This window comes from Helicoverpa armigera, chromosome 10 (assembly GCF_030705265.1).
Source record: "Helicoverpa armigera isolate CAAS_96S chromosome 10, ASM3070526v1, whole genome shotgun sequence".
Taxonomy (NCBI): domain Eukaryota; kingdom Metazoa; phylum Arthropoda; class Insecta; order Lepidoptera; family Noctuidae; genus Helicoverpa; species Helicoverpa armigera.
This window is the reverse complement of record NC_087129.1, coordinates 11,395,161-11,410,729: the sequence shown is the minus strand read 5'-3', so window position 1 is coordinate 11,410,729 and position 15,569 is coordinate 11,395,161. Positions and strand designations below refer to the sequence as shown.

Below are 15,569 nucleotides of genomic sequence, written 5' to 3'. Positions count from 1 at the left end.
GACCGATTTCACTATAAAATAATGATCATCTATGTTAAGTAATTGGCAGATTTTTATGTCATTAATACAGAATCGAATAGTTATAAAATTTAATCAACAAAAAAGACAATGAAAGAGACTTTTCTTCTGAAAGCATAAATCTTTCGGGACACGTGTAAATAAAGACTATACTATTACCGATAGGGTACGTGGGTGAACTCTAATTATCCCTAAGAGTAAAATTGTCTACATAATTGTTGATTTACTTGTACATGTATCTTCTGAGACTACACTACACTAAATATAAACTATCGAATATCCTAATTATAGATATTTTATCGAGTAAAATTGATATAACGTTGTTTGAGTATATTCAATAGATACCTAATTGTATGGTAATAGTGCGTACCACTCTAATGTAATTTCATACATTTTAATCGGTTTAGGGGTTTAACAATTTACCTGTTTGACTATAATAAATATAAAATGTTCGATTCCTGCTACTGGCTGGTTCTATTGCAATGATTCAATAGTGATTTTAAAATGGAAACATTGGTACGTGTAGGTTTCGAACCCGCATGCTTTCATTGGTAAAACTAAGGTTTTTAAGACCATACATTCTGTCTGTCTGAACATATATCACTCTGTGACAAAATACATACATTTTTCAAATTATCTCCTGCATGATATTTGAATACTCCACAGTCTTAAGAGAGACTTTATTTAAGCTCAAACAGCTTTTAATTAAGATCTCCTTAAGTGGCATCGCAATTACTTCGTCGCGGTTCTCATTAAGAAGATGGAATTTGTTTTATTCCATCAAATTAATATGAACTTTATAGTTTGATGGTTATAGTCTGAATTCCTTTGCAAAGTTTTGGGACGTTAACCTGAATCTCAGGTGCATTTTATGTGTCTTTATGGGGTCTTTATTGGAATATTATCTTGTGAATTCTGACCCAAGTTTATAGTAACGATTCTTGAATAACAATAGTAGTTTTTATTGCTTATGTGATAGATATTTTTACAAATACTTATTTCAAAAATTGGGTTATAAGATATCACTGAAGTCTCCAAAAGTTCTTAACACTCCACTGTATTATTTGATAATTTTCTTTTCGTATAGGTACTTCCTGTCGTCTTCACAAAAGTGCTTAAGTACATAATTAATATCTCTAACAAGAAAGAGTCTCAAAACAAACCATAGCCCACTAACACAAAAACTGACAATACAAAACGGAACTTTCTTCAACACTTCACACTCAATATTGACACAGCTCTACTCAGACGCAGGAAAGTAAAATGATCCATGACATAACGGAACCGTGAAGCAAGTTAACTTTCACTCGGAAGCAACCACGTAACCGGTTGCGTAACCTTCTCTCATTAATCTTAGGTTTAAATTTGTTTATTATTCGTGAAATTCGTTTTGGGCCGGTGGTTCCGTGAGAGGAATTGGGAGAAAATATTTTTTACGTAATTAAATAATAGTGTGAAATTAATAAGTTAGAGAAACTAAACTGGTATTCGTTGTGGTTAATTGTTATGTTCAGATACTAATCTACAGGCATTTTTTTTATATGTAGGCATTTATTGATGACATAAGCGACAGGCAATTGTTTCGTAATAAATGCATACCTGCAGATAAGATATTCGATCTTCATCCCACGTAATCGGAAATAAAAGCTTGTTCACGATACATATTTATCTCAATCGATACTAAATGAGAGCGCAATAATTTTTTACGAGTTCTTTGGTCTAGATTGAAATCACATTTTTGCTTCACGATCTGTTACATCATTTTAAAAACTATATGTATCATATCACGAAAGCTGGCGTGCTTTACTTGTATCTATGTATGTATAAATGCATGCCCGTTGTCTTTGTATGACGCGGCTACCACTGAGCGCTTCTAAGATTTTGCATACAAAGACAATCTGCATGTGCTATCGGGGACACTCCCGCTTATCACCACGAGGATATTCATTAGAAAAATAAAACATTTACCGTACCGCAGGATTTTAAAAGCAAAAAATTACTGGTCAGACGGTAAAGTCAGCGGTATTACCCTTACACACACATATGTGTCTCTCATGCTTTTGTGGGGTTTACCTTACGAAACATCTTTACTATTCAAAATAAAACTCCATATCAAAACTGACCTTAGCAATATAAGCTTTCATGTAGAAGTTTCCGAAGAGGATGATGAAGGAAATCATGTAGATGATGAGCACGTAGTGCATCCACAGGGGGAACTCGCAGCCAGTCCTGATGCCGTTGATACCGAGGACCAAGGCGCAGGTGAACTGGATCTGAAATGCCAAGAGGATTTATTAGAAAAATATCTTTATATACATTGTGGTGGTCTTTTATAATACATAGATTAGGTTCCTATGTTTGAAGTACGAAACTATAGATTTTAAGTGCACGTGGGAGGCTCACACTCATGGACTTATGCTATGCGTAAGTTGCGATTCGCCATTAAGTTTAATTAGAATAGTACAATGATGCTTAAGGCAAACTTTCAAAAAAAAGCTATTATTGACTAAAGGTGAAGAAAAAATATACGTATAAAATATGTAGAAATCCTGATATGAAAAAGTATGTTTTTGAAAAGCGACCTGTTCTATAAAGCAGGAGAGTGAAAAACTGATATGTGATGCAGATATTACAATAGTACTATACGTTACCAATGCAAAAAGTATGTACAAGTTATGGATTAAAAAAACAAAACATCTCGTTATTTATACCAGCTGTTTCCCACGGTTTCGTTCGCCTACGGAAAGAACTATATCACGCACCCGGATGAAAAACAATCTCCAATGATCTTATGTAAGGCATCATTCATATCGGATCAGCTGTGATCGAGTTTTAACGTAGAAAATTGTTATTTGCATAGATTCTTATAGCTTTTGGAATATAAGATAGTCCATACTATTCAAACGAACAAAGTGCGTCAAAAAATTGGTCCTCATCTCTGTCACCAACTGTATTCAACAGGCAAGCACAAGCTATTGGCAATAGAAATTATATTGTTTAAGTGTAATGATTACTGTAAAATTCATAATAACATTGCCTGTCCTACGCCATATAACCCAAAAATCTGAGCTGTGAATTATTTTGTAAAATAAAATATCAAAGATTACTTAATGGCTTTTTGGAAATTATTTAACTTAATTAAAGAGCAGTCTTAATTCATTACAAGCTATAAAGAAGATACGAACACGTTATAAAGTTAAAACATAATTAGCCTTTGCTAGACTATATTTTAAGATTAACGTTATTCGTACAAAGTTGAGATCCCCTGATTTGATTACACAAAAACCGGCCAAGTGCGAGTCGGACTCGTGCACGAAGGGTTCCGTAAATTACAGTTAAATCAACCTATCTCAAAAACTATAAGAGATACTTTGATCAAACCAAAAATCGTTGAAAGAGTTAATTAGCATGCATCACCTCTATTTTTTTTAGAATTTTATACCCCGTAGTTATAAAAATAGAGGGGGGGGGACATACTTTTTACGACTTTGAGAGCTGATATCTCAAAAACCGTTCACTTTAAGAAAAATGTTTTTTAGAAAACTTTATATCATTTTAAAAGACCTTTCCATTGATACCCCACACGGGTATGTACATCGAAAAAAAAAATTTCATCCCTCAGTTACATGTATGGGGGGCCCCACCCCCAATTCTTTTTTTTACTATTTAGTGTCATATTTTTGTAGCGGTTCATACAACACATATTCCCATCAAATTTCATCACTGTAGTACTTATAGTTTCCGAGTAAATCGGCTGTGACAGACGGACAGACGGACAGACGGACAGACGGACAGACGGACATGACGAAACTATAAGGGTTCCGTTTTTGCCATTTTGGCTACGGAACCCTAAAAAGGGTTTTAAAGAGATTTAATTGTGTTAATGGGCCAAGTCTAAGGCTCTCTTATTGCTATTATTATATCGGCCATAAATGAAAAAAAAAATACATGACATTACAAGTAACTCTTCGGAGTTATATTTCTTTCAAAATAAACTAGACTATAAATAAATATGGATGGATATAAAATAACAAAACAAATGGTGTATTTAGATATCCCATTTTTCGAGGCTTTTAGAAATAATATTTTTAAAACAAAAGTTTTGTTACGCTTCATGTAACTGTAACTGAAAAACGTCTTGAAAAGGATTTTGAAGAAAAACATTTGGAATTTAAAGACTCAAATCTTATCCAGTTTAGTCTCGTAATGTTTCTGATTGCGTATACTTTTTAAGTTTTTTTTTTTTACTTTTTTCCAATGTTTTTATTTAGTGAAGATTTTTTAAGTCAATTTTATTAAAATCAAAATCTTTTTTTTAAGTGTGACTGGGTTTTAAATGCGAAGACAATGTTTATCTTCAAGATTTTTTTAAGATTCTTCTAAGTTTATCTAAGCAGCTTTTAAAATTTAAGTTAAGCCCATTAAACGTAACACTAATTAGAGCAAGCAAGGGATTGTCTTTATTGTAAGGGATTGTTCACACCAAACGTATTGTCCGCCGCTGACTGTGAGTATACTCACTGTCTGCCCCAGTGTGAACGTCGACTCCATCTGCAGAACGCGTTCTCACCAAGCCGACAATAGGCTATAGCGTACGATGCGCTACATGTGTGAACAAAAGAATAGGCTCTTGTAGGTTCACACTAGATGCGTACGCTGAGCGGCTGACTATTCTACACATAAAAGGGCTCAGTATTTGAAGTTGCTCGTAGTATTTTATAAACGATAAAACTAGCGTAATTTATTGTTTTCAAATCAGACGTTTTACTTATATTTCAATTAAATGATGCGCATTCAGATAGTTGCCATTTGCGAAGCTCTAGAGGAAGACGAAAATAATAATAAGAAGAGATTGTGGGTACATCCCTTAAATTTGAAGAGATGTTTTCTTGGTGAATTTCATACTTTATATTTCGAATATAGACTTTATCCAAATAAGTTCAAGAAATATTTTCGTATGGCAGTAAAACATTCGATGAGTTACTATCTTTAATACGTTTAAGTTTATATAAAAGGGACACTAATTATCGACGTGCTGTACCGAGGCGCGGCGGTGCGTACGCGGCGGAGCGGCGCTATTCGGCAACTGCGTCCGCGTAGCCAATCCGCGTCCGCCGTGCATAGTCGCGTAGTAAAATAATCGGCCACTGAGAGTCAGCTACAACAGACGACGTAACAGCGTATAGTCGGTTCGGTGTGAACGACAATTTCAATATATATGCAAAAGCAATAAACTGCGTAACGCGCGCTCACAGTCAGCGGCCGACAATACGTTTGGTCTGAACGATGCCTAAGTTTAATGGGTAATAATAACAGTTATTAATGACGTAAATACCCATTATTGTTACATAACTAAAGTATTATGGTTTTCTTAGTAAACAAAATAGTTAAAAAACAAAAGAACACGCAATAAGTCGCGTGTTCCGTATCGCAACTAACTGTTATTTATCAAGCCAAATAAATTTAATTTACTATGTCTGATTGTGATTTGGAATAACCATGGCTTTGTATGTTTGGTAAAAATCTTTAGTATATGACGTCAGAGTAAAACAGTCGTAGTTCATCCTTTTTTACTTTTAAAAATATTCCTTGACGAAGGAACAGACCTCAAATTATTACAACGGAAAGGTACCTGTCTCCTAGCCTCCACTTTTTTCAAAGATAGAATATAAAGGATATTTTTTTTAATTCAAAACTTAAATAATAAACAAAATAGTTTCACAAAAACATAGTTAAGTAGGTCAAAGGTTTATAAGAAAATCTGGTCTGGACATAATTCAGACTAAATTCTTGGAATTTTAGTCACAATATTCAGGAATCTGCGGCGTTTTACTGAGTCAACTTTTCAGTTTAAACAAGAAATCTTTTGCGTATCTTTGTATTAAATAGTCCAAGTATAACTGATTCAACAGTGTCTTATTATTCTTGGAATTTTAGAGATTATGAGAGATTTTAATTGATATTAAAGACGGTGTAATAATAATGCTTTAAGGAAATTAATTGGTTCTCCAGCTTATATTTTGAAGGGCTGCCTGTTATGAAGGCTGTCTTATGTAATTTTCACGTTCGAAAGACATGGACGAAAAGTGCTGTTTTGCAGCTTATTTTAAATAAATGCTTTTTGATTTTTATTTAAGTCGCAATAATGGTCCGTCCGTCTATAGAGGGCGGCCCACGCTGCATCTTACAGCTGTCTGATCAGATCAGAATCGAGTACAAACAGTAGAACATAGATACATAGATAGATGTATACTTTATTAGGTACACCAATTTCTCATTGTTGATCTCAGATCTAGTAGTAGGTGACATAATTGTTGTATTGCTAAGAGCGATCTCTTCCAGACAACCTTAGGATGGATTGGGACGAGAAGGAAAAGACTATACGGTAGGCAGTAAGGCAAAGTGTAGGTACACTTGCTCCTGCAATTTGCATAACATATTTGCATACAAATAAATTAAACTTACCAGCTGCATGATAGTAAGGTATTTCTTCCACCACAGGTACTTGCTGACGGCAGGCCCGAATACTGACAGTCCGTAGTAAGTGTACATGAGCACGTGGATACCACTGTTCACCATGGCTGGGAGGAACGCTGAAAATAAAAATAAGCTTTAGAAAAAGTAAAAAAAAAAACAAAGTTTTATATTTGCAAGAGTTGTCTCTTGGGCATATTATCAGTTGGTGGTATATTATTAGTTGGTGGACATAGATGCTATAAATCTGAAAATCTGGTTGTTTATAATTCTGTTGGGCTTTCACGCCAAATTATCATCTCCCGAGCGTTTTCCCAACTATATTGGGGTCGGCTTCTAGTCTTACCGGATGCAGACAGGTAAAAGTGTTCTACATGGAGCGACTGCCTATCTGACAATGCTAAAAAGATTTTAATAAAAAGTTCACATACAGTCTAATGCATGGGGTTTTCCGGGACGTGGGTGAAACTGAGTGATGAAGCTAGTTTTGTTTACATAATAATATTCCCTTTACAACGATATTGACAGTGAACATATTTCTCATTCACTCAATATTGGTAGGTAAATTCTCACGACACGAAATCGTAATCGAATCCTGGAAATCGTACACGTGTATTCTGAATTGACATAAACTTATCACGGAAAACTAATAAGGATGAAAATAAGGTTCCTGCTTTTTCAAAAACATTGAGTGAGTCATGATTTTATTATACATTTCAACGTATAGAATACGTAACCCTCAAATATTGAAAGTTACAAAACGTGATTATGCCTAAATATCTCAAAAAACTTTTAGCTTTTATTGGGCAGTTTATGGACTTTCATTTTTTATATCTTTTCACATAAAAATCTAGACTTAATAAACGAAGGTTCCAAAGAAAACCTATTCAAAATATAATTTATGATACAAAAAGAGGTCAAAAATGGTTTCATTTAGAATTTAATCTCACGCACAAAAAAGCTTTTGCTTCTAGAATTTTCCAATATCTATAAAAAAAACTGACAGAGTGGTCTTGAAAACGGGCTGTTGACCAAGATTTGGTTCCAAGCCTTTTCGTTAAATCCTATTAAAATTATCTTTAGGAGCAAATTGCGTATATAGATTTTATTATTGTTTATTTCATTGCGTATTGGTCTGTCTTGTAGTTTTGTTGGCCATATCGAACCTAATCTTATTCGCAACTATTAGAAATGGTGCAATGTTATCGACGCGTGGAAGGTGTCATTAGGCGTAATTATCAGTCTTGTATTGTCTTGCCTATATAGTACTTTTATGGGACTTTCACATCGAATGTAATGGGTGGGTATTTTAGCCGTCTCACCTCTGCCTGCTTACCCAGCCTTTTCCTAACAATGTTTTGCTTGGAGCCTGTCTGACCTCCTCAACTCAGTTACCACTTCTCATTATTTTGAAATTACCAATTTATTGGTGTGAAGATAACGAATTCCATTATTATCCGCGAGTATTAAGTACTCATAAATCTTATAGTTTATTTAACAAGTTAGAGAGAAATTTCTAGAAAATCCAAACACTACAAATCACGTTTAAACCTTGTGATTACACCGTAAATCCCTCGTTTGTAGTAAATCGAAGCTTGCTTGAAGTCTAGACGACGTCGACGGAATACTAATGATTTCCGAGATAAAAGTTTAGCGATATTTTAATGTCTTATTAATTATGCTAGACTCGATTATTTACATGACAGGTATGTCATTGGGTTAGACCGATTATCGATAGTTTTTTGCACGTCCTTGGTTTTGTTTGACAACTGTTTTTTGTAAGGTATTTACGGTCAAATATTTGGATAAGACATATTTATTGAACGTGTATTTTTTCTGTTATGTGAATGTTAGTGATATTGTAAAATTGAAGTGACTTACTATAAGTGATTAGAATAAATTATATTAAGCTAGCTGATTCTGACGGTTCCTTCCAGGATATCATGTACCTCACCCAGGCTGTTCGGGCGTGAAATCCCGGCATATAGAAAGACTACCTAGTTACTACCACATTTTACAATATCAGTTAAGTCTCACTAGTACAAGAGATACAGTAAGATTATGAGAAAATTTATCAAAATATTTATACCAGTAGGTAGATACAATTGATATAGGTACAATAAATAGCCTTTGTAGTTAAATGGACGCTATAAAAGTAATACCGTATTTCGTGAAATGGCTGAGTATCGTGATAAATGTTAAGACCTAGATTTATTGGTGCCCGTAGTTTATTTCCTAAATCTAGGAAAAGCTATTGCTTACATTAAATTAACATTTTAAGACTGTTCCAGAGTAAGACGTATTGATTCTTATTCAAATAAATATTTTGACTGGGATGTTTGTCTATTTACCTCATTACATATAATAATATGATGCTGTATTGGATTATGAGAATTAAATATTTATAAACCTAATATTGACATTCTTTGTTGATATAACAATGAAAAGTAAGCCTTAGCAAATATTGGATTTTTTGCGTTAGAAATAATCCGATCAAGGTTAAGTTTTATTTCATAATGTCCATCTTTCAGAAGGCGTGTTTGTCCCGGCGGTCAATTTTACGCCTTTGGCTAGAGGACAAAAAAGCCAAAAAATCATTATGATTTCACGAATGTCGCAATGAAACGAGCTTCTCTAAGATTTTTGAAAAAAGTTTAGAAGCAAAAATAAGTGTGTCAAAAGCAAGAAAGTACGAACGAACGTAAATAAATTTTACTTCACATTATAATATGAGAAAGTTGTAAATTCATAATTTAGGCATACGTGATAGCAGTAAATCATGTTATGAGTCACAATTTTTTTTTTTTAAATTTCGTTTTCCTCAAGTTTCTCTCTGAAAGAAAGTCATTGAAAAAATCTGGCGACAAATTGCCTTTTTATTACAAGTTTGGGTACAATTCTTTTTAGTTTTTCAGTTGGCATAAATTATTATCGGTACATTAGGCAGTAATAACTTCCTGCGGGGATTTTTAGAAGCGCAGTTTTGAAAATACAATGATCGCTGAATATGAAACTTTAGAGGTTTGAGTATAAAAAGTTCGTAGACACTTGAATAGCTTATTTGTTTACTTTACACACAAGCTTATTTTCCCTGATTACCTAACACGTAAGTATTTTTTCTTAATTTTTTAAATGTTTTCCGATATATTTGTTCAGTTTTTGTGTTTTTTTTTTGTCAGTAAAGTTATTGTTATGTTCAAACTTTCCTTTTCATTTTATCATCATCATCATCATCATCTCAGCCATAGGACGTCCACTGCTGAACATAGGCCTCCCCCTTTGATCTCCACAGATACCTGTTGGAAGCGACCTGCATCCAGCGTCTTCCGGCGACCTTTATAAGGTCGTCTGTCCACCTCGTTGGTGGACGTCCTACGCTGCGCTTGCTAGTCCGTGGTCTCCACTCCAGCACTTTTCGGCCCCATCTGCCATCTGCTCTGCGAGCAATATGGCCTGCCCATTGCCACTTCAACTTGCTAATCCGGTGGGCTATATCGGTCACTTTGGTTCGTCTACGGATCTCCTCGTTTCGGATTCGATCACGTAGAGAAACACCGAGCATAGCCCTCTCCATAGCTCGTTGAGCGACTTTGAGCTTTGAGATGAGGCCGATAGCTTTGAGATTTTAATTTTATATGAGTAATTAATTATATGTGAAGTATATAAAGTACCTACCTACCATACGAAAAATAAAATGACTTGTCTTCCATAAATACTCACATAGGTACTTTAAAATTTATTGCCGGTTCATCCGAACCAGCTTTCTACAATTAATTGTTTCACCAATATACTACCAAAAACGGCGAAGGGACATAATTGGCAATACCGGCTTGTTCAATAACCAGATTTTAATGAGAATCTCTACTCTCTCTTAATAGTTGAATTAAAAGGAATATAATATTAAACAACTACATAGTTATTTTCCGGATAAAAAATAAGCCTATAACCGTTTTCATAGAATCAAGAATTGGTTCACATTTATTTTTCCACTAAAATTTGAACTTCGAGGAAAGACGCCAATCAAAATAAAACAAGTGATCGTCCGTGGGCCGTACGACAAACGCACCGTTTCCGCATAGCAGCCGCCGATACAAAACGTCCAATTTGTAAGAAAACTAATTCTGTAACTGTGTGTGGGATCGTTATGGTCTTTACAACCAAGCGCCATAAAAAGGTCTATTCAACACAAATAATTATTATCTATGTATTCCTTGAACAGTTTATTATAATGGTGTGAATTATTATGTGATTGCAAGTTTGTTTCTTTGTAACGCTTTTACTGCTAAACCGTTTAATTTGTATGCACGCTTATAATGTAAAACACTGATTGGTACTCAGTTACTTCCGATTATACTGGAAGCTGACCCCAACATAATTTGAAAACAACTAGGCAGACCATGATTTATATTGTTAGACATGTTATTTCTACCAGCTAGGCTAGAATATGACTGCATCTTTAACAGAAAACAGTTGTAAAAAATACTCACTAGATCCACTAGGCACCCATTTGATGCCAATCCACCAGAAGCTGAACATCGTAGAGTGATGGTAGACATGTAGGAATGTCAGCTGTTCATCTTTCTTCCTCAATATGAAGAAGAAAGTGTCGCAGAATTCTAGAAGCTTCGAGAAGTAGTACCACCACACGGCGTCTGCTATCTGCAAAGTAAATGTTAAATTTTGAACCTTATTATAAACGGAATAGAGTTCACAATTGCTTGGTGACATAACATTTAAAGTGGGATGCGCCATTTTAACTTTAACGATAACCGAACCATTTTGAGTTGTCAAATCGCTGATTTGACCAATAAGCGACAGGTAAACGGCTGGTTACAGTTTGTATATCGTTATAGTTAAATGGTGCTGGGTCTGTAAGTACATACTTAGGGTAGAAAAAGCCTAAAAGTGCCGATTAGTGTTCGCAAGGGTTATACTACTTCAAGAATAAGATGAGTGGCTTGAAATAAATTCAACTGCACTTATGAAGACCAACAATTATACTTAAAGATATATAATAAACTAATAAACTAGAAGAGCAGTGAGAACTCTCAGAGGTATTTAAGAGGTACATTTAAATGGAATTGTATTGTAACATTATGCAATGTTATTCTCTGAACTTGTCTAAGTACTTCTAAAGATAAGCAATTTAGTATATCAGCAAGAATTTTCTGAAAATCAGGCCAAGTGCAAAGTGAAATTAGGTACCTATTGCAAGGGTTAAAGTTTTTAAAAGTATGTACTTGAGAAAGTCATTTATTTGAGCATGAATAAGCTTTGAAGCAGTTCTAATGAATAATAATACGTAGGAAAAAAGTTGACTGTATTTAATAAGTAAACTGAAATCGAGCCGGTTTTCAGAAGTACACTAATATTGCAATGTACTCTGTACTCTATTCTCTTTCTCATTAAATTTAATTTGTAAGCAAAATATATCAGACCTGTTTGTTAATATGACATAACTAATTATTTACTAACGGCCAGTTTCTTCATCAAAAGTTAAAGTTAAAGTAATGTCTAAAGTAAAAGTAACGGTCAAATTCGTTTCTTCAAGGCTAAAGTGACAGCAAAACTAATACAAAAATTGAATTTGGCCGTTACTTTTACTTTAGACATTACTTTGACTTTTACTTTGGCTTTAACTTTTGATGAAGAAACTGGCTGTTAGCCAGGTAAATATCCTAAATTAAATTAAATAAGTGAAAACAAAACATTACGAATTCGAGTCACGGCTCATCAAGATGCTTGCTCTAAGATATGTTTATATTAATTAATAATTTAAATCCTATTAATATTTGCTTTGAACATTTTTTCTGAACTTATAAGCAAACTTGAATTATACTTAACAAGTGTAGAAACGAAGCAAGAAAATTAAAAGTAAACTAACATTGCGATACTATGTAAGTTAGTAGTTTGAATTATATGTATGTAATTTGATACATAAATGTGCACCACACTAAATTAATTACATGTGTATCTAACTATAATATTTTTGAATCACGAAAATGTTACTGAGTTCATGAAAAATCATAAAATTAAAGGATAGTTTTAAATATATTCAGCCGCCTCTGAAAATAGTCATCATTTAAAATCGGCAAAAGAGTTTTCGTGAAATGGAGAAAAGTCAGCGTCACCATGAAATGTTAAATATATTTTAACTTATACTAGTTAAACGTCGCTTTCTGTTTTGGTATTTACTTGATTTTCATGTTACAAGTAAAATGGAAATACTTTGAACAAGTTATTGTAAACATTCGAGCCATTCCGATACTCTCAGTGTCTCGAGATAACTTGCAATGTTAACTTTAGTGATGTGTTAAGCCAGCTACTGCTATTCAGTTTATAGTTTTGTTTGTTCCAATTTTTGGAATACTTGTTTTCGTTTAAGTCATACCTAAGTTTTAGATAGGAACATTGTTTAGTATTTATATTCTTTACTAGATGTTTTAATCAACAATATAAAAGAACCTGTTTCAAGGTAACTCAGATAAAAAACGGATAGGACTTTTGCATTTATAAAATAAATAGTAAAATATATTAATCAATAGTTTGTCATAGTCGTCTGAAACCTACATCATTATCTTTACTTAACCTAGCATTAAACTTGTAAATAACAATTAGTATTTATATAACAAGAACAGCTTATTTATTACCCCTTATAAGAATGCATACGTAGAGTGAGATATGGTTCACTTAGATTTTAATGAAGAAGAAGTACAGTGGAGCTTAAAGCTTCTTATTTTAAACTAGTTTCCGTCAGCGGTTTCACCCACATCTCGAGAAATACCCTACGAATACCCTTATAACAAGTGGCACGTTTAAGTCGGGTTTTGATCGGGCGCTTGATAAATGCATGAGTGTACGCACTAAACATAGATCAGGTATTTAGACGGTATCAGACCCTTTTAGAAAACTTTTGGTTATTTAAGAACATTTATGTGGGGTCAAAATTTTATTTGTAGTAAGCAAATAAACAGATGAAAAGCTTATTGAAACCTCCACTTGGACTTTACAATGGTCTAGTATACATTACGTCATAAATATTTATTCCTTTGACTAACAAAGAAATATAGGTAAAAACGATATTAAATAACGGTTGACCTGCAGTTAAAGGTTTTCCTCCGTTCAATAAAATTTCCATAAAGTACCGATCGCCTGGTCTTTGTAAAAAAGGCCTTTGTAAACCTTCTGTGTCGATTTAATAGGTTTTCATGTTTATGAATGATTTTCAGCTGTATAAAATCACTTGTTTGAAATAGCTAAACTGGCTTTTATGAAGTTGAATGAACTGGCTCAATGAAAACTTGGAGAATATCCGTAAAAATGGCAAATAATGTGTTTTGATTGAAAATAAATCATTACTAATATGATTTATTAGCTTGAAACTTAAAAACGAAAATAAAGAAATGTTATAGTTTTGATTTTCAAAAACAAAAATGTATTACTTCTACAAGAAATAAATGGGCCAACCATTTAATTAAAAGTGGTACAACAAAATTATGATACTGCACAATAAACTTTACTGTTTGGTTATTCTCGATAAACTTTTGTCAGTTTCAAATTGGCCACCTTCCATGTTTTTGACATCAAAATGTTAAAATCTCCTCATTTCAGGAGCAGCTCATTTAACTAGTTAACGTTTTAGCTTTAATTATAATTTATAAGTGTAACAAGTAAAGAAAAACAATGGCACACACTTCAAACAGTAAAATAAAAACCTCAAAAATATAATTAAATAACAATATTTTTATCATTCCAAACCGACACTATATCAAATTATAAACGTACAAAGATCAATAATTACTTACTTGCAATTCATCCGGATCATATTTCTGTCTACACGGCTCACATATATAGCTGTATCGGAGTCTAAACGATGCTGTTAACAGTCTCAGCGCAATGTACGCATTTAGGCCCGCCATGGCCAAATTATAGGGCACTAATAGCCACGTCAGTTGGAAGGGTCGTCTGTTCTTCATAATCTTTGGTCCAATCCAGACAATGAAGAGGTATAAAAGGGTGTAGAAGACCGTCGGAGCTGGGGAGTCGACTAGAGGCCAGCCTTTCGTTCTGTTGTCTGTAACAAAATTATTTATTGTTAAAAAAAAAAAATATTCAGGGATCATATTTTACAGTATGTCTTTTTTGTATTAGTTACTACGGCGGACTTTTCTGTCTGACGGCTCCGCTGATGTATTTTTGCTTTGGAAATCCTACAGCGCTATTCAAAGAAAACTTTATAGATTTTACCTTCAAGGAAAGCATCCTTTATTGTCCTTTAGTGTTATGGTCATTAGGGCAAAGCGACAGGGTGTTTTTTTTGCTAATGAATAAATAAAAAGGAACCTAGAGGTGGTCAGGCGGGAGTGGCTCCGATATTATGTACCTAAAGAGAGTTAGAGATAGTGGAACTGGTAAAATGTACATAAGTATTTAGGGCCAGGTTCTTTTTCAGATTTACAACTCTAGCTGGGACATTCGCAGAAATTACAAACAATAACAACAAATATTGACTCAGAAAAAATATTTGAATATTTATAGTATGTTTTGTATGAGCAAAGCAACAAAGCTTCATAAATCTAACGTCATGTTATCAAATCGCATGTAAGACAGTCTATTTTGAACATTGCCATCCTATTACTATTCATGGAAAACATTCCACGGATGATCATAAAACTGCAATCGCGCATGTATTGATAATCCATGATGTATTGGATTTTATTTATTCAACATCTGTTTGCTGCGGGTTTACCTGCCAAAGAAGCTACCCCAACTAAAAGATATCCTGTATATTTTTGCCGAGGTTACACTATCACCTGATTGAAATGATATTAAATCTTCTCTTATCTTTTAATTAATTAATAACACTGACACTAGTCAGAGTCTTCTCAAATCCACTTGACGTCTATCTAATTGTCACAAATACTGTAGCTGAATAGTTTAGGGGAAGGCGGATTTACGTGCCTAGACACGGGTGTGTAGCACCGCTAACTGCCAGACCCCGGCCTGCTTTGCGAAACTGTCTAAAATCCACAAAGCGATTTTAACAGGGGCGCGGCAGTCACGCTTGCGGTTACCAC

The 15,569-nt window shown here is 33.9% G+C and overlaps 1 protein-coding gene across 2 annotated transcripts in view; it reads right to left on the bottom strand.

Moving 5' to 3' along the window:
- LOC110370977 (very long chain fatty acid elongase 4) overlaps positions 1–15,569 on the bottom strand; it is a 41,887-nt gene that overhangs the window by 1,706 nt on the left and 24,612 nt on the right. For both annotated transcript variants that reach the window (XM_064036587.1, XM_064036588.1), the window contains exons 3-6: positions 14,298–14,566; positions 10,980–11,151; positions 6,484–6,611; positions 2,142–2,291 (exon numbers count right to left, since the gene is read on the bottom strand). In XM_064036587.1, coding sequence (XP_063892657.1) covers positions 2,142–2,291; positions 6,484–6,611; positions 10,980–11,151; positions 14,298–14,566 — 719 coding nt within the window. The remainder of the gene's footprint in view (positions 1–2,141; positions 2,292–6,483; positions 6,612–10,979; positions 11,152–14,297; positions 14,567–15,569) is intronic.